At 37.8% G+C, this 26,712-nt stretch overlaps 1 protein-coding gene, 1 long non-coding RNA gene and 1 pseudogene across 2 annotated transcripts in view; 2 read left to right on the forward strand and 1 right to left on the reverse strand.

Moving 5' to 3' along the window:
* The first annotated feature begins 2,988 nt into the window (after positions 1-2,988).
* Positions 2,989-26,712, forward strand: part of SWAP70 (switching B cell complex subunit SWAP70) — a 63,748-nt gene continuing 40,024 nt past the window's right edge. Inside the window, exons 1-2 of the mRNA XM_039863557.1 lie at positions 2,989-3,171; positions 23,495-23,635. Of these exons, the coding sequence (XP_039719491.1) occupies positions 3,073-3,171; positions 23,495-23,635 (240 nt within the window). The 5' untranslated portion in view covers positions 2,989-3,072. The remainder of the gene's footprint in view (positions 3,172-23,494; positions 23,636-26,712) is intronic.
* Positions 8,402-8,520, reverse strand: LOC120603276 (uncharacterized; annotated as a pseudogene).
* LOC120603189 (uncharacterized) lies at positions 8,482-20,422 on the forward strand. Its single transcript, XR_005652967.1, has 3 exons — positions 8,482-11,103; positions 12,087-12,089; positions 20,412-20,422. It is a non-coding gene; the product is annotated as an uncharacterized LOC120603189 (long non-coding RNA).

The raw sequence follows: 26,712 nt of genomic DNA on the forward strand, positions 1-26,712 counted from the left end.
GGCTGATCAGGGAAGCAGCTGCAGTGTGTTATATAGAATTTATTAGAGAGATTTTCATACATCACAATTGCAGGAGAAGCTAAGGAGGAAAAGTCTGAAAGGAGATAAAGGAAAGATCAGAGAAAAGTGATTAACCAGGGATCACAAAGAAAGCTGGTGAAGAAACCTATGGAAGGCTGTTATCCCTGAATCCAGTAATGAGTCTGAAATTGATAGATCATCATAGCTAGCAGTCAGGAAGAAAATTTGGATTGAATTGGGGGAGAGTGAGGACAAACTAGAATCCACAAAGACAAATTGAGACCCATGAGAACAAATGGAACTCCTAGCTAACTCTCATGTCGACAATGCAGGTAGTCTGCAGAAGTTGATGCCCTTTCCATGGAACTGCCTGTGTGCCTTGACCCAGGGCTCAGAGAAGATGAAATAAGAGATATGATGGGAGATGGAGGAATGGGGGTCCAGCTGCTATTCTGTACCAACGATGTGTGCCAGCAGATAAGTAACAAGTTTAGAATCAGCAGTTGGTACCTGGCTCCCTAGATCAACCATCAGGGCACAAGGGCAGCTTTACTTGCTCCTTCTAAATCTTACTCAAATTTCTCTTGTGGTCAGTCCTATCCTGGAACCAGACTGGGCAGGGAAATTTGGGAAACTAAATTCCAGTTTAGCTAAATTGACAGTACAAAACCACCACATGAGCCAAACATCAACAGTTGCCAGATACCATGATGCCGTGTCTCATTTATTTTAGTTTTTCACTTAAGCTTCGTAACATTTTTGTAAGATTAGCATCCCCATTTTACATGTGAAGAAATGAAGCCTTGGATTTGCTCATACGTGAGCAAATGGTGGAGCCTGGATTCTGCCCCACATCTGTGTAGTAGTCAGCTTCCACAGTGGCTCCAGCGATTCTTGCCTACTGGCGTTCACACTCTTTCGTAGCTCCCCTGCTATATTAACTAGGTCTGGCCTGAGCGATCAGTAGAACATTTCAGAAATGATGGTGAGTGACTTTCAAAGCTGGATTATAAAAGACATTGTAGCTTCTACCTTTCTCTTTCTAGGATAATTTGTTCTGGGGAAAGTCAGCTGACATGCTGTAAGGATGTTCAAGTACCCTGCGGACAGACTCACTTAGGGAGGCCTTTTATAAACAAATTCATGTGGGTGAGTTATCTTGAAAGTAGATTCTCTAGCACCAGCCTAGCCTTTAGATGACTACAGCCCCATATCTTCACTGAAATCTCCCAAGAGATTTCAATCCAGAACTATAGAGCTAAGTGACTTCTAAATTTTGAACCCATAGAAAATATGAGATGCTTATTATTGTCTAGAGCTGTTAAATTTTGGGGTAATTGGTTGCACAGTGATAGATAACTAATATAATCTGTTAGGTTCCAAAGCATGGCTCTTTCCATGACATCATTCTGCTTTAAAATTCGTTTGGATTATGAGAAAGGGGAATGTGGAAGAAGTAGGAATTTGGAAGTTCAGAATGTCCTGGTTATGTCATTAAAAAAAAAAAAGCTTTGAAATGTCTGGTGCTTCCAGACACTTGAGAGAGGGGGTGTCATCTAGTGGTTAAGCTGAATCTTGAGACTTAGGAGCGTTTCTTTTTTTGTCACTACACAGGGAAAGCTGAGTTGGCATGAAGAAATTAGAGGTTATATCACGTGCTTCTGCTGACTAGCCGACTGGGGCTGGAGTTGAGGAAGATAAGTGATAGAAACTGCATTCTTGCAGGGCAAGCAAGGAACCGACAGTCCCTTTGCTTCTGCACCTTCCCGTCAACTGAGCCATCCTCTTCTCTGCCCCATCATATTCCCTTTGGTCTCAAGCTCATGGAAGCGGCTCCTTCCTTTTCTGCTCTTTCCAAACCCCTTTTCCTTATGATGCTTTATTTTTTATTTTAATAAAGTACATATGTGTGTTTAGGAACATAAAAGAGGAAAACGAAACCAGACTTTATTTGAGAGCCATCTCCATTTGAAAACTCTTGGTATTTGCTTTTCTCTCCATATTGTTCATATTTGGTCTTGGATCAGAGAGGCTAAGCGCTGTGCCTGGTGACCTAATTGGGTTGGAATCAGCCAGCAATACTCATTATCCTCGGATGCAAGCGCAAGAAGAACCTTTCCAGAACATCTGGTGCAACCACGTTCATTTAACATGTGGAGAATTTGAAGCCTCATGACCTCAAGTTACTATTGGTAACATTAACTGAACATCTGTAACGAGGAGGATGCCCTTCTAGACTTGGATAAGTTCTTTTAAAGGGTCCACCCATTCTCACTAGTAAGATAGGTGGAGTGATTGGGGGCGGGGTCCTTCCAGATTTCCTGTTATGCAAGCACAGAAACACCAGGAACGGCGGCATAAGCCAGGTCAAACCCTTCCTAAGTTGTAAACTGACCCTCAATAGCTGATGGTTAGAAAGAAAACGATGCCCGACTCTGACTTCTACATCCACCTTAAAACTTGTCCCCCAGAGCCCACAGTAGGCATCAAGAAACGTTGCGAAATGAAATGAAGCGCTTCTCGGCTTCCCATCCCCCTCGACATTCTCTCCCTCTAGGGACCGCGCTACAATTTGGGGTCCTGCCTGGGGACTTTTCGGGGTCTTGTCTGGTCTCCTGACAGTGACCGCGTCCCTGGGGCAGGACCAGGTCGCCCTTTTTCACTGCGGAGCGCTGTCTGGAACTAGGCAGGCTGCTCACCCCGACTCTCATATTTTTCCTCGCGATGGGCGGCTATTTTTTTGAGGGGTACGCGAGCACCGAAAATGACCCGAGCCGACCTGGGGAACAATAGAGGGCCGCGGGGTGGCGTTTACCGTCCTAGCCAGGGCAGAGGGCGGGGCATTCTCACGGGTATGGGTGGGCAGACCCACCCGCCGGCGTTCCCGCCCCAGCGCGCTGCTCCCGGCTGGCGCCGAATAGGCGGGGATTGGCGGGGGCGGGGCCCGCCGGGGTCAGGTGACTGCGCCGCGGGCGGCTGAGGTCCAGGGGTGTCAGAGTGTCGAGAGGGCTGCAGGGCAGGCGGGGCAGTCGCGGTAACACGGCCGCGGCCATGGGGGGCTTGAAAGACGAGCTGCTCAAGGCCATCTGGCACGCCTTCACTGCACTGGACCTGGATCACAGCGGCAAGGTTTCCAAGTCCCAGCTCAAGGTGGGCGCCCCCGCCCGGGTCTCCTCTCCCGGGCCTCCGCGGCGCGCGCTCCACTACTCGGGGTGGAAGCGGGACGCGGCGGGCGGTGACCACAGGGAGGAGCGGGCCGGAATGCAGACTGGCGGCTTGCTTGGGGCGGAGTGGGTAGAGACCGGGATTTGGCATTCGTTTGCTTTCTTCTTGCCTTGGGATAGTGTTAGTCCCCTAAGGGCTCGCAATGAGCTGGAGTGAGAGGCGGGGCAGGGTCTTCGAACGGCCAGTCGGGGTCCCTGTTTGCGCCGGGGTGCTCCAGAAAGTTTCAGACTCAGGGCGTTGAGAAGCCCCCTTAGACAACTTACCCAGAGTTTACCCTTAACTCTGGGAGAGAAGGGACTTGCCCAACGTCCCTGGTCGGAGAGCCTTTTACAGCGCACGCTTTACCCTGGGACAGTCCTCAACTCCTCACCTCCCTCCTTCCTCCCCTAGCTGCACCCGAGGCAAACGGGCAGTTCAGAGAAGGGAGAAGTGCCCCAGAGCTCGTCCTCCAGCAGCCTCCTCCTTTGGGGGGCTTTTGGCGGTAGGAGACGCTTTGTGAGGAAGACCTCCCCCGCACCTAGCGTCCTCAGGTCTGGAACTGCTTGAGGGTGTGTTGAATCCCGTAGGGACCCTAGGAGCATTGATCTTTCTTGTATCCTCCAAAAGCAACCGCTTTTGCAGAGTCTTTACTATGACTGCCAAAGACCCCATCAGTAAGCGAGAGTATAAGGTATAAATAAAGGAATGCTTGTAAATGGAGTAATTCCCAAGCAGGGGAAGTGGCACTTAGCCAGGAGAAATTGGCAGCTTCTTGAAAGTATAAAATATGAAACAGACAAGAAAAGCCATTCACAGGCATTTTTAGATTTTCAAATTTTGGATCTGAATAGTTTTGTTAGCCTCTTCTGGGAACTTATTTCTGAAGTTTGGATTTGCTTTGTATATTTTGTACAGTAATCAGGAGGTTCTTATGAGTAGTGGCTTTTATGCCCGTAGGAGTTCGCATTCTCTGTCTTTCTTCGGCACTCCTCTCCTTTTCTCATTTATAACATCATAGTCTAGAAAAGTCCACGGAGACGATCCACTTAATCTTTATTTTACTTTATTTATTTTTTTTAAGTTAACATATGGTAAAATTGACTTTTTGGTGTACAGTTCTATGAATTTTAACACATATATAGGTTTTGTTTAACTACTACCAAAATTAGGTTTCTGTCAGTTCTATTTTCCCAAAAGACTCCCTCAATGCTGCCTCCTCACCTGCAACTGTGGGCAATCAGTGATCTGTTCTTAATTGCTATAGTTTTGTCTTCTACAGTGTCTTATAAATGGAGTCACACAATATGTTATCTTTTGGCACTGGCTTCTCTTACTCAGCGTAATACCTAGAGATTCATCCATGTTTTTATGTGTATCAATAATTCTTTTATTGTTAAGTAATATTTCATTGTATGGATGTACCACAGTTAATTCAGTCACCCTTAAAGAACATTTGTATTATTTCCTGTTTTTGGTGATTATGAATAGAGCTGCATTTTACTTTTTACTGTTTTTACCTCTTTTAATTTACCTCTATATTTAAAGTGGGTTTCTTGTACTATATATAGGTGGATCTTGTTTTTTAATCCATTCTGATGATCTCTGTCTTTTAATTGGTGCGTTTAGGCCATTTATATTTAATATAATTATTTATATGGTTAGATTTAGGGCTACTATTTTTTATTCGGTGTCTTTTCTCTTTTTTTGTCATTGTTTCTTTATTTTTTATTTTCTTCTTTTAGGTTATTTGAACATGTTTTAGTATTCCATTATATATATATATATGTTTTCACAGCCTACTTAGAATTAATATTTTACCACTTCGTATTTTACCAGAGGAATGAAGAGACCTTATCACCATATAGGTCCCTTTAAACCCCCTACTTTATGTCGTAGTTGTCATATTGATGAATTTAATACATTGAAAATCCCATGAGACAGTGTTAAATTTTTTTCCTTTAACCATCATATTTATTTTAAAGATCTTTCAAGAGAATAGTATTTCCCCCCAAATATTCCCAGATTATTCTTTAATTTTGTAGATAAGGTAGATGAAGCTTCTGAAATGTTTGACGACTTGCCCAAAGTCACAGTTGTAAGTAGTAGCTAAATCGAGAACCAAGATTTTCAAACCTTTGAGCCAATATTTCCTTTTCTTTCTTTTCCATTCGATTACATGAATGAGATCTTTTCTGTTATTTTTGTTGCACTCCATTCAAAATTGCCCTTGTGGCTGCTAATGGAAAACGTGTTCAGAGGATTCTTCACTGCAGCGTGGCAGGAAGTATTAAAATCCCAGTTCATAGCTTTCACCCACAAGATGTTGATAATGTAACCATGCATTTGTCTCTCCCTTGTCTATTTAACTGAGAGGCTTTGGGATTGATTCAGTTCTGTTTATGTTGCCAGTGTTTCTGGAATTGAAAATATTTTAAAAAATTTCTACTTAGGTCTTTAATCTTTTGTTTTGACTTTGAAGTTGGATATTCTTTGATCTGTTGGCTAGGAGTAGGGTTTTTGCCTTAATTTGTTCATATAGTAACCTTTTGTGTGTTTACTCTGTGTACTGTATCATGATAATTTCGTAAAAATATTAGATTAGTATTTTTAGGCCCTTAAGGGTTAATGCCTTCTGAGAGGAAATATCATATATGTAGGCCCTCCGCCCCTCAACGGTTTCACTTTCTGTGGCTTCAGTTTCAACTATTGTCCAAAAATATTACATGGAAAATTTTAGAAAAGAACAATTCATAAATTTTAAGTTGCATGCCATTCTCAGGAGCCTGATGAAATCTGATACCGTGCCCCAGATGTGAATCATCTGTTTGTCCAGCATATCCATGCTGTATATGTTACTTACCTGTTAGTCACTTAGTAGGCATCTTGGTTATCTGATCAGTTATCAAGAGAGAGACCACTTTCAAATAACTGTTATGACAGTATATTGTTATAATTGTTCTATTATTAGTTATTATTGTTAATCTCTTACTGTGCCTAATTTATAAATTGAATTTTATCATAGGTATGTATGTATAGGAAAAAAATAGCATATATAGGATTCAGTACTATTTGCGGTTTCAGGCATCCACTGGGAATGTTCCCCATGGATAGTAGTGTACTACTGTAATTGTTTTATTAAATAGCAGACTAAAAATTAAATATCTAAAAATGAGAGTTAAAAGTTATCACTTTGGAAAACTATATGGGCATTCTAAAATATTTTTGACACTTGTCTTTTTGAATTACCTTCACAATTTTTGACACAATGAATGGGTACATTCACTATGTAATGGACATTTCATGTGTTAGATACTATGCCCCATGCTAAGGGTGATATGATAGTAAAGGTAGGGGAAAAAGAAACAGATATGAATCTTTGTCTTCAAAGAGTTTAAATTTTGGTAAGCAAATAAAGAGATCAACCATTAAAGAAGGCGTGTTCTTTTGCGCATGCGCTCTCTCTCTCTCTCTCTCTCTCTCTCTCTGTATATATGTACATATGTACATATGTATGTATGTATAATTACTCAGACAATTACCCTATCTTTAAGAAACAAAGTTTAGTGGTAGAGATAAATACAGAAATATTATTGGATTGAAGATATTGAGTGTGACAGAGGATAAGAGACTATGAGACTTTAGAGAAAGAGGCAATTACTTTTTACTGGTGAGATTACTTCATTAAAAATAACTTATTTGAAATGAACTTTGAAGAAAGCTAGCATGTGATTATGTAGTATGGGAAGGATTAAGCCCATTCTATTCATTCATTCATTCATTCAATGGATATTTATTGACTGCTGTTAGCTCTAAGGTTTCCCTGTGAACTGTTGTAACAGATAGGAATTAATCAAGCATTTGTGGAGACTTCTATATAACTTATTTTGACTGGAGTATAGAATATGAGTGGGTATGTGTTTGTGTGTATGTATAAGAGAGAGTTATTGCTAGTGATAAAGCTGTGGAAATAGATTGGGGTTAAGGGCTTTGAACACCAGGCTAGTTAGGTGATACCACAGGGCCTCCAAGTTTCTGAGAGGTAATGGGCCATTATCAGAATTGCGCTTAAAGAAGTCAATTACCTGTGTATTAAGTTGGAGTAGATTGGGCAGACTAGAATTAGGAAATTATTGCACTAGCCCAGATGAGAGGTAATGGGAGTTTGAGGTGGTGAGGATGGATAAGGGGGAGATGATCATTAACCTACGTATTAGGTTGGAGTAGATTGGGCAGACTGGAATTAGGAAATTATTGCAATAGCTCAGATGAGAGGTAATGGGAGTTTGAGGTGGTGAGGATGGATAAGGGGGAGATGGTGGGTGAAGGATCTTTGCTGTCCACAGGCTATACTCATGGTTGAGTGTGAAGACAAATGAAAAACACAGAGTCAGAAATGTCTCAAATTTCAAATATGGATGACCAATAGATAGTAGTGATTTTTAATAGAAACAGGAAAGTTATGAGAAAGAACTGTTTAGAGAAGAAATGATAGCTTTGAGCATGTAGAGTTTTTTATTTGTTTTGTTTTGTTTTTGAGGTCCTGATGGAAGGATGTTTAGCTGGGGATGATGTCCTTGGGAAGGGTGGGATTGTTGGTATAGGATCTGGTAGTTGAAGCTTGGAAAAAGGAGAGAAGAGATTAATTGATGGCTTTGGGAATGGCTACAGTAGGTGGTAGGAGGAAGAATAGAAGCTAGGGGACCAGAAATGAGAGATAAGAACACTTTGGGGCAACACTGGAACTAAGGGGGAAGAGATTTTCAAGAAAGACATCATCTTTTATCTGTGAGAGTTAGTTATTACTACTGTTGTTGTTATGTACATATATTTGGAGGTTGTAATGAGATCGATTCTTCCTTGCTGTAGCTCATAAACTACATATTTCTTCTCTAAAGAGAACTTGTGAAAAGTTTGGAGTATTGGCATCATCCTGGAAATAAATTTATTTTTTACTTTTAAGATTACTTTATAGTACAGTACTCACTTAGATAAATGTGTTTGGGTCAATGCTATAAATATTTTTCTTGAGGGCCCCCAGTTCAGTACCAAAAAAAGCTTATTTTTTATACCTTATTTTATTTTATTTTATTTTTTTAGGCGAGGCAACCCTTAGTTGACCTCGCAGATTGCAAGGACCTTGTCAGCTTACAGTCCCTTATTTTTTATTTAGTTTTTATGCCTACAGCACCTGGTCTTCCTAGGTGGTCTCCCATCCAAGTACTAACTGGGCCCGACCCTGCTTAGCTTCTGAGATCAGACAGGATTGGGCTTGTTCAGGGTGGCGTGGCTGTAGACTTTTATACCTAATTTTAATTGTTAACTAATAGCATATTTTTTGAGTAAAACAAAAATTACTATCTAAGCTTTGAAACTGAAAATCCAAAGAAAAAATTAACATAAGGAAAATATTTTGTTATTGCAAACATGGACTTTCATTAAACTTATCAATAAGATAAAGATACAAAATACAGAATTTAAAAACCACTGTGACTTTCATAAGCTACTGTAGAAGCTGATATTGGGTTGTCATCTAGTCACAGTGATGTTTTCTTTTTTAAAACAACTTTCAGGTCAGTATCTTCTTGATTTTTCTTAAAGTACTTCTCCTCCAAAAAAAAGGGAACTGCCTCTGCCTCACTGTCCTTACCTTGATTCTTTCTCCCTCTCCCTCCCACATTCCCTGTGATTGCCTTGGTTTTTTTTCCTGGCAATCTCTGCACTCTCTGCAGGGAACCTCTGTCTCTCTGCTCTGGCTCCAGTGGTGGCATTTCTGGCTCCCCACCTGAGTTTCAGCTGTACAGGTCTTCCCTCTACACCTAGCCTGTGCACACATAGAAGTCATCAGCTATACTAGCTTAACTTGCAATTGGATTGTTGGAAGGCAACTCATTTTTTTATCGTCGTATTGATTTGGTGTTACTCTTTTAAGGCCTGAGTACAGAAGCACACTAAACTAAGTTATTGTTTCAAGTTAAGCTTTTATAAATTAAAGAGATTTAGTTTGCAGCTCTAAAGTAGATAGCAATAGGCTAATGGAGGGGAAATAAATCTTCAGAAACACATTCTCTACTTGCTTTTAAATTCGTATTCATAAATAGCCCTTCCTTAGAACAAACTGTATATAGTTTAAGACTGTATTATTCATTTTGAATGCAGTTTTGGTATGCTTTATGATAACTAGTGGGAGATTAAAAACTACTGAGAGAGATTGATGGAAACTTTAAAAAATATAGGAAGGTGCTAGGTACCCATAGGTAGCTGAGTAAATATCAATGAGTTGAATATTAGAAATTTTTTTAAGTTGGCTTTTTCCTAGGTTTGGTTTTGGTGTTCATGCCCTTCTTTTGTCTCTCTCTTTTTTGATGAGGAACATTTATGTGGGTTCTATATTTTAGGAAACCTTATTAATATGCTATCTGAAACAGACATTGTTACTTTTAGTTTATGCTGTAAATTTGCAGAAGTCATAATGGAACTAGGTATAGGGCATATTATTTGAAGTAGAGGCAATAATTATTTCTTTTCCACTGATGTTTAAAATTTCTTCAAATTATTTAGAATTTCGATGGTCTTGCTGAAGGATACTAAATCTCCAGTGTTACTTAGAAATACATGCAATTCCAAGAAGATAAAAAGATAAAGGCTATTTAATAAATGTACATCAAAAAGAGTAGTTCATATATCTACATGGTATAAAATTCATAAAGTTCAAAATGGCATTTACAAAAATGTAAAGTAAGTTTCCTCCAACCCATGGCCCACACTAATTCCCTGCTCTGAAGGTAAATAATCATTATTACTAGTTTCTTATGTTCCTTCCAGAGATCAAAATGTACCTTAAAATTAATTCTCTTATTGTTATAGTAAGTGTTGCCCTCCTAAATTTGGCAAAATCTAGTGCTATTTTTGCAACCTCTATTATAGCTTTACTTTGCAATTATGGTTGCAGTGTGAATTACATGTCAGCGCTGGAAATGTCTTGAAATAAGCTTATTGGCTCTGCACTTTTATGCTGTTGTTTTTAGAAACACAGGATTTTCTTTGTTTTAAGTTGTGCCCTTTTGAAGTCAAAGAGCTTACAACTAATGAGGATATAAATGAAAAAACTTTTTTAGGAACAACGAGTAGTTTGAGTCTTTATTAATTTTGCAGTGGTAGGTTTTTAACTACTTTTTAAAAATTCTGTGCCTTGCAGTTGGTTTATGTGTCTTGTACATAATATGTGTTCTGTTCTCATGTAGGCATTTAGCCTCAAAATATTTTAAACTTACCGGTTACAGAAGTAATTGATCCAGGCAGTTGAAAATATAAAGGAAGCAAGCCAGAAGAAGTGAAACACAATATAAAAGATATGGTTGTGAATATAGTCAGCTATGTATAGTGTCAGGTGGGTGCTAGACCAATTGGGGGGATGACTTTGTAAATGATGTAAATGTCTAACCCCTATACTGTATACCTGAAACGAAGATAAAATAATACTGAATGTTGACTATAATTGGAAAAAAAAAAGATTTGGTTAATTCGTGTGAACTTGGCATGTATAGTATTCCCTCCCTAATCTTTTGTGATTTTGTTTCTGTTAACTGTTGTGATAAAAGTAGTTTCTGTTGATGAACTGAAAATCGAATTTTAAAAAATGTGGTTAGGAGATCGGAGTTTGAGTGAGCCTCTAAAAATCTTTGTAAATATATATTTTTTGTATATTCACCAAAATAAAACAGTAAAGACAGCTCTCCAAAAAAAGAGCACATAAAAGATTTTTTAAAAAATGGTATAATGGATTCTGGGTTATTTCCTGTCTCCATTCCTTACTTGCTAGAAACTTTACATGGGATAGCTTGGAAATTTTTGTTTTTTTGAAATACATGTAAACTTTTGGTTGCTTTTAGTTGCACATAAAACCATGGTATTTCACTCCTTGGTGTGTGTGTGTGTGTGTGTGTGTGTGTGTGTGTGTGTGTGTGTGTGGCCAGTGCATTTCTAATCTTATGACTCAGAGCTCTTAACCTTTCTGATCCCCGTTTTGTATTTCCTTTGGGGTCTCACCACAGTCCCAGAGGTAATGTAGTAGCTGGAAGCTGCTAAGATGGGAGAGGCTTTGTGTGAACTTTTCTCACTTACTGTTTGCCCTCACAGGTTAGGTATTTCTCATTTCCTCTCAACAGGAGGGTTATTATACTCCACTGAGTGATAATTAGCACATGGAAACTCAGGGTCCTCTGACTTGCCTCCTCAGTCCTTTATGTGTCCCTGTTCCTACAACTAAGTCTAAGGCAGCCTTTGCCTCAGCTTCTTTTATCTTCCCCAAGGCTTCCTTTCATTAATTTAAGTTTCTGCTCCGTTTTCTGCTTTATTTTCTTCTTCTCATTCTACCTTCAGGTTGCTGCTGCTTCTTTTTTTTTTTAACTCAAAATCTGTGTCTACTTGCAATTATCAGCAAGATATTTAGGAATAAATCTTCATATAGTCCAGTTTCATATATATATTGTGATTAAAGGGAGATCTCTGCAATATTAGAAGAACTAATTTTTTCATCTTAAGATTCTTCTATGCCTTCTAAACCTTTTGCTTCTTTAGAAATAAGTAGCTTTATGACTATGTTAGATTTAGACCAGGAGTGTGGTTTATGTAGACATGGTGTACTAGCCAGAAGAAGTGACACCAGTTAGGATAAAAGTTGTTCTGCTCAGATGGACAACTGGCCATATTGTTGAAGGTATTGTATTTCACTGGATAGACAGCTCTAGGAGGATGGAACACTCTTTGCCTTACCATGCAGCACATTCTCATCATTTCTTCCCGTTCATAGGGTCATGGATTTCTCAGCCAGATGGCTGTTAATCTGGAGTTGACAGTAGGAGCTGGTGGCTAGCTGACTTAACTCTCAGTGTCTTTCTTCAGTGATGATTTGAGAAAATGCTGTTAGCTAATGGGACACCCGACTGTTAGTAGATGGAACTAGATTGTAATTCTGTGGTTTATTACCTGGGTGACTTTGGGGTATTTGCTTTGCTTTTTGTATTTTAGGATTATCTGTTAAATGGGAATAATAAGACATTTAACAATGTGCATGCTTCTGTAGATGAAGCTCACAACCTTTATTTGTGAAAACAGAACATTTACTAGACACCTATTTCCTACCAAATAATGATATTGAAGAAAAGTGATCTACAAGACATTAAATGAATTTGAAGTTTTTAATCTACTGAACACCTTTTGTTAGTGACTGTGGGGAAGAAAAAAATTGTTCCCCAACATTGTTCTTTACTTTGAAGAATGTGTGGTTTAGTAAAGAAGATAATACATGAAATGACTATAATAAGAGAATATATAAGCAAATTCTAGAAAGTGTGGAAAATGAGTGCTCTAGGCTATGCTGTCTAGTATGTTAGCCATTAGCCACATTTAGCTATTAAGCATCGAAAGGTGACTAGTTCGGATTGAGGTGTGCTGTAAATACAAAATATACACTGGATTTTAGAGACTCAGTACAAGAAAAGAATGTAAGGTATCTATTTAATAATTTTAAAATATTGATTACATGTTGAAGGTATAATATTTTGGATATATATTATTAAAATAAATTTTACCCACTTCCTTTTATTTTTTAAAAATGTGGCTATTAAAAATTTTCAATTTCTATGTGGTTTGCATTATATTTCTATCAGACAGAACTGCTGTAAAAGTTCAAAGGAAATAAAGACAGATGCAGACAGTTGTAGACAAGGAAAGTTTCATGGAGGAGCTGTTTCTGGAGGAAATGGGACAGATCTCTTATCCAGTATAGTCACAGAAAGATAGCAGGTATGGTGGTAGCATTGTAAGTAAGAGCAAGAGCCCAAACTTGGAGTGTTTGTGAGCAGTAAGGAAATATTCTGGGTGTAGTAGAATGTTTGATTTGAGGCATAGTGGACAATTAGGATTTAAAGGGAGATGGGGTGACATTTTAGATGCTTTTGTTCTTGCACAGATTAGATGGTGAATACATATTTGTTGACTATGTTATAATGAGTAATTCAGGACTGATCCTTTAAAGAGGGGAAGTTAATAAAACTTTTTGGATCAATATATGACAAAGGTAGAGTTTTGAGATGATTCTGAGGATGTAGCTGTGATGATTAGAGGTGAGAGGCTGGAGATGGGAAGACCAATTCTGCTATGAAAGTTGATGAGTAAACTGGTGCTGGAGTGGGATAGTGGCTGTAGGAACCAAAACAGATATGTTCCCTACCCTTATAGAGCTTAAATTCTTGTGAATGATACAGACTAGCAAACTTGTATTTTAAATATAGAGAGTACACAGTGCTGGGAAACACAGAGAAAGGGAGTCTAGCTAGCCTGCGGTGAGGATTGGAGGAGTTAGGTTAGAGAATGCTTCTAGAGGGAGGAGGCATTCGTCACTGACCTTAAGGGATGTGTGAAACTCCCTTTAACAATATCTATGACAAAAGGTTTAGAAAGTAAATCTTTTGGGGGAACAGGAGGAAGTGTCAGGAGAGAGAGAGCGCTGGTTGGTGAGTGAGGAGACCTGTCTCTGCTCCATTACTGTGGTCATGGAAAGTCATTTCTCCTCGCTGAGCTTCAGTTTCCTCATTTGTAAACTGTGGAGTAGAGGATGAGATCTTCAAGGTTTAGCCTTCTGATTTAACTTTGTTAGCTTGGTGTGTTTACCACAGTCATCTCCTGGTGAGTGCTTGCTATTCCGCAGCTCTTCGTTAGGGCCTGGGAAGGGAGAATGGGACTCACCACTGATGGTTGCGATCCGCTGTTTCCCCAGCCTCACATTCTCTGGTTAGCCTTAAGCCAACAGAGCGGCTCATTCAGAGGAGAGAGGGATTGGTAATGGTGGGCTGACTTGGATCCAGAAATATGACAACCTGTGAGTAAGAGGTACAAGAAAGTGCTGTAGGCATTAAAAAAAAAAAAAAAAAAAAAAAAAGAGTACAAGAAGAGGAGAGGTCATAGTGTTGAAATGGGAATGATGGTACCTAAGTCAGGATCCGGGTGGGAATCCTGTTTGGGGAAGAAAGGTAATGAGTTCTCCTTTGGATTTTGTGGATGTGAGACAAATTGAAATCTCTAGTATTAGTTAGTGATTTAAACCAGAGCTCAGCTGAGAGGTCAGACTAGAAAGAGATCTGAGGGTCATTAGAATAGAGGTGATTTAACTTTGTCAGAATAAAAGCACTTTTTAAGAAGAGAATAAGGAGAAAGAATAACTTAAGGCTCAAAAATTGGGCTTTGGGAGATGTCCATATTGCAAGAATGAGGGGGGAGGGAAGTGATTCCATAAATGCACCTTGGTAGAGGAAGGAGAAGAACTTAGAAAATAGTATGTCATAGGACCAAAAAAAAGTCTAAGAGGAAGGGATGACCCAGACTTCCAAGTGCCGGAAACTTGAGAGAGTGACCTGTTCAGAAGGTATCTGTCCCAGGTTGGGTCCTCAAGGAAGCAGATGCTAGGACAGAGTACAAAAGGGTTATTGTGGGGACATACCTACAAAAAAAAGAGACGGACTTGACAAAACTGGGAGTGCTGGAGCAAAGATGGCCTGTTAGAAGACTCTCAGGTTGGGGAGAAATGATATTACCACCTTGCTCAGTTATCGGCTGAGGTGGATCCTGAAGGTACACGAGCTGGAGGTGCTCAGCTAACCACAGTCCTTGAAGCTGGGCAGCACTTCCTTTCTTGAGGGATGTGAGTGGTACATCTCTGTGTCTGTCACAGAATTCTTTTGAAAAAGCAATTTCAAGAGCTTAATAGGGATAGAAGCCATATTAGAGGGACCATAAGGGAACAGAGTGGTCAGAAGATAGGGTAGCAGAGGGGTAAACCTCAGATTTGTGACCTTTATCATCACCTTGGGTGCATACTGTAGCTTTAGAGAAGAATATACTCCTGCACAGGACTGCTACTTTCTTTCTCTTCTATAGAGATCTCTCCTCTCACATACTTGTTAAGTCTTAGTGAGTCCTTCCCTCAAAAAATCTCTATTTGAATTTTCAGAAACTGGACTGATGAGTTATGCCTGCTAGTTCTGGTGGTGTGTTAGTAACTAATGGAGGCATTGTTTTTTACTCTAAAAGTGATCTGAGTTAGAAATTCCAAGTAAACAAAAATTCTTTCCAGAAAGAATAAACTGGTAGTATAGTGAAATAAATTCAAAGTCACAGATCTAGATAAAGATGATGGAAACGAAAAAGGAAAAAAATGAAGATTCTTAAATGGAACGCATTTCGCTAACATTTGTTGAACATCAGACACTCTCATCAGGTACTTTATTAGGTTTTGATGTTTATTGCACAGATAGATAAAATATAGACCCTCTCTTTAAGAACTTATGAAGTAGTGGGAGAGAGAGACACATAGAAGCTTACTGGAGTTAAATCTTACAAATGATTTATCTTCTTAAAGACATTTGTCCAGCGTGAGGCTGGAATTAAGGAGGCTGTCCCAGATTGGGAGAGTTTGTTGCCCGTGGTGTGGTTTCTTCAAACGGCATGGCAAAGCATAGTTCTTCTTGGATGACTCAAATGAGTCAGTTTACAGTCCTACAATGATCTCTTCATATTTTGTAATTTTATTGGTGCTTTCTAGCTGGAACTCCCAGACATATCTAATTTTTTAATTTTCCATAAATATAAAAGCTTCACTTTTTCTGATTATAAAGATAATACCTAGAATATTCAAACAACACATTAAAATAGAGAGGTAAAGGTAAAAGCTCCCAAAATTCCACCACCAAAGGCAGATATAGTTAACTTTTCAGTGAATATCTTTCTATAATCTCTCCCTCCCCTTTTCTCTCTCTATTTCTCTCCCTTGTCCTCCACATCCACACATATGCATGCACACACGTGCATATATATATACATATGTGCCCATTTATATAAATGGTATCATATCTCATATGCTTTTGTAACCTATTTTTTTTTTGCCATCTTAACCATTTTTCAAAAATTTAATTAAATTTATCGGGTAACATTGGTTAATAATGTTTCAGGAATACAACTTTATAATAGAACATCTGTGTACTCCATTGTGTGCTCACCACCCAAAGTCTATTCTCCTTTCATCATCATATATTTGACTCCCTTGTTCTCTCTCCTCCTCTTCACCTCTGGTAACCAACATTCTGTTGTCTGCGTCTATGAGTTTGTTTTGTTTGTTCATTTGTTACCTTTTGTTTTATATCCCACATATGACTGAAATCATATAGTTCTTGGTTTTTTTTTTTGTCTGACTTATTTCACTTAGCATGATACTCTTAAGATCTATCCATGTTGTTGCAAATAGCAATATTTCATCTTTTTTTTATGCTGAGTTGTATTCCATTGTATATATGTACCACCTCTTTATCCAATCATCGATTGAAGGACACTTTGGTTGTTTCCTTGTTTTGGCTATTATGAATAATGCTGCAATGAACACAGGGGTACATATATCTTTATGAATAAGTGTTTTAAAATTTTGGGGGTAGATACCCAGAAGAAGGATTGCTGGGTCACATGGTAGCTCTATTTTTAATTTTTTGAGGAACTTCCATACTGTTTACCATAGTGGCTGCACCAGTTTACATTCCCACCAGCAGTGTGTGAGGGTTTCTTTTCTCCCACAACCTCTCCAATACTTATTATTACTTGCCCTGTTGGTGACAGCCATTCTAACAGGTGTGATGGTATCTTATTGTGGTTTTGATTTGCATTTTCCTTATAGTTAGCGAAGTTGAGCATATGTCTGTTGGCCATCTGTTTATTCAGGTTCTCTGCCCATTTTTTAATTGGATTGTTTGTTTTTTTTTGTTGTTGAGTTGTATGAGTTCTTTGTATATTTTGGATATCAGCCCCTTATTGAAGGTATTGTTTGCAAATATCTTTTCCTATTCTCTTGGTTGCCTTTTTGGGTAACCTGTTTTCTTAAACAGTGTGTTAGGGTCATCTTTCCATATCAATGCGCATAGATATAGACACCATCCTTTATAATGGCTATGAACTGTTTCACTGTGTTGATGTAAATATCTGAGATGTTTTGATGTTTTTATCCAGGGATGCTGCTAAATATCCTACAACACATAGGACACCTCCCCTTGCTCCCCAAACAAAGAATTATCTGGCCCAAAATGTCAGTAGTGTTGGAGAAAAGCTGCTCTATACTTTCTCCAGTGTTGGCGGTTGGCAATCTTTACTCCGCTATATCTGCTCAAACACCAGGTATTATTACTCAGGCAAAAAGTAATAGCTCTTTTAATTTGCATTATTTTGATTACTAGTGAGGTTAAGCATCTTTTCCTATATTTATTAGTCGCTAATTTCTTCTGTAAATCTGTTCATGTCCATTGTTCGCTTTTTCATTAAGTGTTCATCTTTTACTTAATAATTTCTGAGAGTAATTTGTATATTGGACCTAATGACTTTGTTTACTTGTTTATAGTATCTTTTTTGAAAGGGAAATTTAGAAATTTTTATGTGGTCAAATTTGCCAATATTTTATGTTTGATTTATAAAGAGGACTGTTAATGAATTATCCAAAATAACTTACCAAAGGTGGTTCATTTAAAATGTAATCCAGTAGCATATACTATAGTTTAGTGGCACGTAATCTGTAGACAACACCACAACAGATGATTTTGAGTTAGATGTCTGTCTGTGTTAGCTTTACTAAGTTCTCCCTTAGCCCTATTTTGGTCACTGTGAAAGGTAAGGAATAAAAATATTAGGCAGGGTTTTCTCTCTCACTGAGCTGCAGTTAGGTACTTGAGATACCACTAGCATATGAAACAGACTTGGTTAAATGCTGAATAGGAGTTCAGTGGGCAGGGGGGTCAGTGAAGGTTTCCTAGAGTTTATGAAGAATGACCCAGTCTTGAAGGATGTGACTAGGCAGAAGGGAATGTTTCCAGCACAGGGTATCATTGTGGTACAAACATTTAGGAGAGCTGGTTTCTTGTCCCTGCTTTGGTACTAATCAGAGTGTGACTAAGGCCAAGTCTCAGGCCCCAGTCATTTTATCTGCGAAATAAGGAAATAGGTGTAGGTTATTTCCTAAGATTGTTGTCATTATTAAAGTATTATGGTTTTACCATTTACTGAGAATATTTGGAAAGAATTCATGCAGCATTTATTGAAAGCCTTCTGCATTCCAGATAGCATGCTAGGTGCCGTGGAAATGCAAGAATGGGTAAGACGGGCCTTTCTTTCAGAAATCGTCTTATGGGAGAGAAAAGTCACGTGTGGTGATGTAAAATAAGAGTGCTTGGGAAACAGTGGGGAAAGACCATCTTGATTTTGAGTGGTGAGGACTTCAGAAAGGGACGGCATTTGTGTTAGGTAGAAATAGAGATGGGGTGGTTGGAGCAAAGGCCTGGAGGAGGAATTGGGGCGGTATAGGGTTTGTTCGGGGTACAGTGAGTAAACTCGTTTGGCTAGATTTGTACAGTTGGTGCAGAGGGGTAGGAAAAAACAAAGCTAGGAAGGGAAAGTAGGGCTGGCCTGAGAGCTCATATTTACTTGGTTTTTACTTATGTAGGTTTTTGATGAATTTTAGACAATGGGATAATGTGATATAAGCAGGACTTGAAGATTAATTTGCTAAGTGTCTGGAATGGTGATTTATTGCATTCCCACAGCACCCAGCGTGAGTCAGCGATGATTATGAGATTTCTGAGGCTGAATATAATAAAGATAATGTAAGAGAAAGCAAGCAAGACTTAAGCAGTGACAAGCAGAATGAAAGGATATTGTCAGGAAAGGGAAAATGACTCCATGTAGTAAGGGGCAGGACTTTTATTAAGACAATGCTCTTAAGGCAGGGCATAGCATGGGTAGGAAATTGGTCATTCTGGTTCATTGTTAGGAAGAGTTTTCTGGTAATTTGCCATCAGCTTGAAATTTTATAACTCAGACAGGAATTTTCATGTTTTAAAAAAAGATTGCCATTATGAATTATAATTCTATAATTGTGTCCGCTCAGATAAGCTTGTTGCAATAGAGATCTCCACCCCCCTTTTTTTCAGTGTTGAATTTTGCCCATTACGCACATCCTGTAAAGGGAAACTGTGTGAGACCAGGGGGATGCATTTCAGAGAACCTTTATAATCTTTACATCTTTGAAAGAGAGGAGGTAAACATTACACAGTGTGTCAAAACACTGTTATTCGTTCATCATCCTTGATTTCATTTTCATGGCAGTTGGAGCAGAATGCTTAAAAAGGGCAAATGGCAAACCACTGAACAGGAACAGACTACGCGAGCAGGGCTCATGCAGTTAATTAGTCATCTCGTCATCTATTAAGGAACTGGAGAGATGAATTTCTGGCATGGTTATGGATCTTTTATTGTAGTAATTAATAATAGTTTATTCTTCAAATCAGGTCAATGAGAGCGAAGTTGCTTAGCAATCATGTCAGTGCTAAAAGAATGGTCTTTGGAGGAACAGGCATTTGAAGTGGGTTAAATTCAACTTTTTCAAGAAACTTGCAAACACTCTGATTAGAGTGATTCAATGGCAGTGCTTTTACAAATCAAGAATGTATAGTTCTCTTTCCTCAGGATTGCTTTTGTCCTGACCTGCTTCCAACTTCCTCATCCGAAGAGGAGGCCAGTGTCTTGGAACAGTTTCCCCCAAATGTGGGTGCTAAGAGATGGGGGATCCCAGAGAGGGAAAGCAAGATTTCTAGGCATGTGTAGTTCTTCACCACTGGATTTAACTTGGCTCTGCTAAATAGCTCCAGCCATCTTGTTGGGTCCTGGAGAACTGACTAGGTCGGGCTGGGGGAGCACCAGTTCATCACTGTACCTTAGCAACAAGAGTCACTTTTGTATAGGCAGGGTGACACGGAGTAGAAAGGGTACCAAAGCACGAGGTTTAGTCTAGTCTAGTTCTAGTCTCAGTTTTCACTACACATACAACTTTGTGATTTGGGACATATCTCCTAATCTCTGATTTCAGCCTCTTCATCTATAAAATAGCAATAATAGTTATTTCTCAGGGGCGAGACCAACTAATGGATGAAGTGAGTCTACTCTAAAGAGCATCAGCTGCTGTATAAGCTTACGGGGTGTTTACTTCTTATTACTAGTTTATATTCTGACCTTCGAGATTTTGGTTTCTGTATACATTTTACTTTCTCAGAAAAACTTGAGATGCTGTGTAAGCTTTTAAAAAATTGCTGATAAAATTTAAAAAGTTTTAAAGGTAGCACACAGTTTTTTTCTCTCTTCAGTTATCTGTTATTCAGTTTATTTTGTTTGAAGAAGACTTCTCTACTCTAGGCCTTACTAACAATGAAAAAAGCAGAATTTCTGATCTGAATTAAAGTTCTTTTGTTGAATTCATGAAACGAATTTGAGTTGGCAGTTAAGGATTGGACTTTAAAAAATTTTTTTAGAGACAAGTCCAACTTCTCATTTTGCAGGTAGTATACTGAGACTAAGTGAGTAAGTAGCAAAAATATTAAAATATCTAAAAAGAGAAAATGGCAAACCACTGAACAGGAACAGACCACATGAGCAGGGCTGAGACTCAGGTATCCTTATTTCGAGTTCTTGTTACCAATGTGCTGCCGCCGTCACACTTTGCTTAACTAAATAAAGGTGGTTAAGAAAATCATCACTGAATTAAGCTATCCCTATATTTAACAAAAGTGCTGTTTAATTGTCCAAGGCTGAAGTCTAAAGTTCAAATCCAAATCTTCTTCAGTGTGATTAATGAATTGAACTAAGTACCTCACATTCAAAAAACGTTGTTTACTTCTGAGAACTAAAACCATAATGTTCCTTATTGCTAGAGAGTTTTGGTCCAGGGAACCTGAATTCTAGACTCAGTTCTGCTAAGTAACTTTAGATAAGAAAAACAAATTTAATCTCTTTGAGCCAGTACTCACTGTCTATAATATAGATGTAAAGGATAACAGTATGGTGTCCAGGGTCCCTGCCAGGACTTTAAGTTGGAGGATCTATGAGACCCAAAAGCAGAGAGAGGGGTGGGCATGGGAGAGATTGATGTCTGCTTTTTTACCTTGAGAATTTTGCATTAATCAGCTACTTTCTCATGTTATTCCCCTATCTGGAAAGCCTTCTGATTTTCGAAAAACCCTTTTCCTATCCAAAAGCTCTCCTTATTTTAAGGCCAGGTTACTTTTTCATTTACTCTGTGAAGTCTGTAGCACACACTGTTTCTCTTTTCTGAGCTCATTTATTGCCCTTATATCTCATTCATCCATTAATCATGGTATATTGCTGTAGAATATGTCCTTTTATTCTTAATCTCTAGGGGGTAGGTTAATGTAGAAGAAAAGGTATAGATTTTGAAGATAAGTAGATTTAGCTATGTGATCTTAGGCTGGCCACTTTAAAAAAATAGATATTTAGTTTCTTAAATAGGTAGTACATTTTTGACTAGGTAATTATTTTTTCAAAACAATAAAACAGTGAAAATTGTCTTCTACCCCTGGTCTAACATCAAACCAGTCTTTTCCTCACTGTTTTTAGTTTCTTATATATCTTCCCGGAGTTTCTTAATTTCTTCTTTTTTCTTCTTTTACATTAAAGATGGCGCACTATGAGTCAAGTACATTGCTTTTTTACTTAATTTGTCTTGGAGATATTTTCCTATCACTCCACATTGAACTTTCTCATTGTTCTTAACATTTTATGGATGGACCACAACTTAATCAGTGGTTGGACTTAGGTAAGGTCCCAAATGATTTTAAAATTCGAATGACCTTTGAGCCTTATCTAAGAAATACGCTCTTTGTTTTTCTCTCAAACATTTATTTCGGTGGTGCATTACAATTTTAAGCACTTTACATTCTTAGAGTTAATCCTCACAAAACCTCTTTGGAGGTAGCTAATTACTCTATAGGTTTTAGTAGGTAGAGAAAGGAAATATCTTTTTAGGATTTTGCTGACTGTGGTGTAAGATTCTTCAGTAAAAGCTCCACCGTGCTCTTTTCATTGTGCTCCACTACTGGCAAATACAGGGTTTGCTTGAGAAACACAGCCCGCTTTGTAGGGGCTGATAAAAGTCTTCATTACTTCATTTATAACCATTTGTGAATTTACTTCCTTTCCTTTACTTACTTCCTTAAAACCAGTAGAGCATGTAGAAAAGGATCTCCACATAAACGAAGCTTTGAGAAACAAAACAAATATAGAAAGAAGATATGCAAATATTCTTTTTATAGATTCAATTTTTTTAATCTTAAAAAATCTTAACTGAAATAGTGTATGCAGAAAAAAGTGACTTGCTTAATAGAATTGTAAGTCTTCATTGAGAAGAATGTGACTCTTTAAGTGATTAAATGGGTAGGGCTGTGAAAAATAGGAAATATTTTAATCTCGGGATTTAACATTTAATAAGATTCACTGTTTAAGGAAGTACAACCTTAGCTATCTAATTTGACCTGTTTAGAATGCACAAAATGACAGGAATTTAAGTTTTATTTTTAAATTTTCATTTAATGTGAAACAAGATTAGTACTGAGATGGCCCAACTGCCAATTTAACTTCCTGAGTGTTAAAGTATGCACTTAGGTTTTCGCCAAGACCAATAACCCTTTATATATGGTATGCTACAAAATATTTCAACCATTTTGGTAACTCTTGAGATATTTTAGCTATTGATTTTTCTCATATTTATAAACTGGGCCCTTGATTTCTTTCTCTTTTTATATTTATGCTCTTTTATACCCGTGCCGAAAATAGCCTAGCATCATAGAATTTTAGAGCTATTTGGGCATTTAGAGATTACTAATTAATATTTGATATATTTGTATATTAACTTGGCCCCTTCTGTTGAGCAATGAGAGAACTGAAGCCAAGAGGTTGTGAACGGCCAGGTCAGCTACCTTGTCCGGAACCCCCGGCTGCAGCTGCCTAGTACCAGGTTCTTTCTTTTATAGCTCTGACTGACACTGCTCTACTTGGGGTAGAGTTTAATTTTGAACACATTCTCTTGCTCTTTCTCTCCTTTTTCTAATGTGGGCCAATTAATAAAAGACTACAAGGAGTATTATAGTCACAGATCGTGCATGGACTGGCTCATTGTAGGCATGTAGGAGAGACGTGTTTCAGGTGAACCAAAACTGAGGAAAGAATGAGAGATACTCATGGGTAACAAGTGGGGAGCTGGCAGCTGAGCAATACTCACCCCATATTTGCAAGTTTATTTTCCATCTTCCTCTCCCTGGGTCAGCCAGTTGCGTTCAGACACTGAATGTGCCTTGTGCTGGTTAGTGGATGCCTTTAAATCACTTTTTTTCCCCCCTAGGTCCTTTCCCATAACCTGTGCACGGTGCTGAAGGTTCCTCATGATCCCGTTGCCCTTGAAGAGCACTTCAGGGATGATGATGAGGGGCCCGTCTCCAATCAGGGCTACATGCCGTATTTAAACAAGTTCATTTTGGAAAAGGTATGATTCTAACCTCTTCTTGCTTACAACAATGTTTGATTTGCACGTTTCTAGTGGGCCCCAGAGCCCCTGGTTGGTGAGTTCACTCTGGAGTTCAGGTGGGAAGCATTAAGAGGTAAATCAAAAAGGAAAGAACGAATGAGGAACTGACTATCTTCTCTACTGTCTTAAAACTTGGTTTAATATTTTCCCAGCTTGTTCATTCTTTGAAATTAAGAACTGTATTTTGTATCAATCTGTACCTGTTTTCTCTCAGAGTACTTTTTAAAAAATTTTTTGATTCCATGTGTCCTGGCAATGATTGTTAAAGCATGAGTATGATGGGGTAAAATGTGACTATTAAAGGTGATGTTGACTTTACTAAATAGATATTACACAGCAAAGTTTTCATTCTAGACTTTTCAGAGTACCACTCCGAAGCTTCCTCTGGAGTATGTTATGCGTAAAGATGCTGCAAAAACCTATTATGTGTTTGGAAGACAAATATAATCTGTTGGCCTTTGCTGCTATGTTCAGTGTCTTCCTTGGTTTGGATAATTAAAAACTGACACATGAAAGAATTGAATTTAATGTGTTTTTCTTTCTTTTTAGGAGAAAACAATTTAAACTGATGGTACATTTAAGTAATTTAAAAATTGGTGGTTAAAAATTATGAAAGGTAGCACATGCTTGTTATTAAATAGGCAATTGTTACAAGAATATATGAGATAAAATGCAAATGTTTCTTTACCCTTTCTAGTCTGACTCTTTAGGAGTAACCACTGTTAACGGTTTGTAAATATCTTCGCAACCTTTTTAATATACATATAAGCACATACCTACATAATAGTGTCTTTTTACAAGAATAGGATCATGCTATATATATAGTTCAACTTATTTTAACTGAATAATATATTAGTGTCATTTTCCATTTCATGTACATTTAGTTTAGGTATGAAAGTAATCATATAATCTTATGAAGGGTTGGGAATTTGAGCTTTTCCATATTTATAACACTAAGCATGAAATTTTTGGATATATTTTTAAAAATGCCTTTCAAAAAGCGACAATGATAATACTTTTAAATTAAAAATAAAATGCATTTAAACAACTCTATTTTCCCATTACCTAAGTACCGCAACTATTTACATATTTTTTTTTATGGCTTCTTTGGATTTTTATTGCTTTTTTTGTATATAAATTCTTTTATAGTTTAGTGTCTTTTTATATTAGCAAAGAACAGTAATTAGTAATATTTATGATAATAATTTAAGTTAATAGTTTAGAAAATGCTAAATGTTGGTCAGGATTCTTTTTTAAAATCACATTATAGGACATAGTTCCATAGTGTAGAGGTTAGTACATCTGCTTTACATGCAGAAGCTCCTGGGTTCGTGCCCCAATGGAGCCACGACGGTCCATGGTCTATGGCCATGCCACCCTGAACAGCACAATGTCTGATCTCGGAAGCTAAGCAGGGTTAGGCCTGGTTAGTATTTGGATGGGAGACCACCTAGGAAGACCAGGTGTTATATGCATAAATAATAATAATAAAATAAAATCACATTATATTTTTCAGAAATTTTGGAGGAAAATGTCAAAATTACAGTGTATTCATTTATATAGTAATCTTTGTACCTATATCTGTTATTTCATATCAGTCTCACAGTACAATTTTCTGCTCTTTATTTGTATGTTTTACATATATGTTACATATTTTTTAAAATGTTTTCCTTGCTGAGATAACATTACCTTGATCATACTTTAATTAGAAAAAAGGAGAGAAATCGCACTATAATAAGTGTGTAAGATTTAATCAGACTCACAAAAGCCATGTGTTATATGATTTTATTTATGTGAAATGTCCCAATTAGGCAAATACCCAGATATACCCAGTATATTAGTGGTTGCCAGGGTCTGAGGGGAGGTGGGAATGGTGAGTGACTACTGATGAGTATGGGGTTTCTTTTTGGGGTGATGAAAATGTTCTAGAGTTATGTAGTGCTGATAGTTGCAAAACCTTGTGAATATATTAAAAACTACTATATTATATACTTTAAAGAGTGAATTTTATGGTATATGAATTATATCTCAAAAAGAATTTAATCACATTGTACAGAAATTTATGTGTGAGGTCTCAAAACTCCCCAGTTTTCTGGAGCTATTTTCTGGAGCTTTTTTTGACTGCTGTTCTGTTCATTGATCAGATAGCTCATTTGTGTTCTATAATTGTATTATGTGTAACTACGTCACATTCAGCAAATATTTGATGACATGCTGTGTGCATGTGTTTAATCTTAAAAATTAAAGATAATAAGGATTATGTCTGTTATTAAAATATAGAACATGCTGGGAAATTCTCAGAAATCTGGAAATTGCTTTGGTTTTCAGTGCTAGAATTTGTGGGCTGGGCCAATGGATAGAGAAACATGGTTTCATATCTTGAAAGTGCTGTGCCCTAATACTGTATTTTGTTCTACTCGGTATAACATTCTTTAAACATGTTGAATTTTAAGTTTTAAGATGTTCTTTATTTTAGTATTTAGGTATTTTAAAGTTTTGTGACTAGGGGAGAAAATATAGCAATATTTAAAAAGTCCAAAATTAGCCACTAAATTTGGAGAAAAATTTATTCACAGAGTGAGTAAGGATGTGATGAAACAGTGAGCCCTTGTTTATTATTGCTTAGCCACCTGGAGTGGAATTTTGCCAGTCCTTCAATCCAAATAAATCTGCCAAGGTTTCCGTGGTGTGGGTTTAAATTGAGCAAAGATTAGCGCTTTGTTTTGAAACTTGGTTGAAAAAAATGCCCATAGCGACTGAAGAATGTTAACTTAAGACTTAGAGATTGTCATCGGTTGTGCAAAGAAAATGTGAAGTAATGATTAAACGTTTGCAAGACGTGCTTTTGTGTATATATTGTCTCATTCGATCCTTAGGTTGATCCTTTGCCATATAATTGGAATTCTTATCCCCATTTAACTCAGGAGGAAACGGAGCATAAGGTTGCCTAGCTAACAAGGGGTAGGTAGATTTTGAACCTAAGCCATTTAACTTTTGGACTGGTGTTCTTTTAACTGTACTATAGAGGGATTAAT

The sequence above is a fragment of the Pteropus medius genome, unplaced genomic scaffold, assembly GCF_902729225.1.
Source record: "Pteropus medius unplaced genomic scaffold, Ma_sr-lr_union100, whole genome shotgun sequence".
Classification (NCBI taxonomy): domain Eukaryota; kingdom Metazoa; phylum Chordata; class Mammalia; order Chiroptera; family Pteropodidae; genus Pteropus; species Pteropus medius.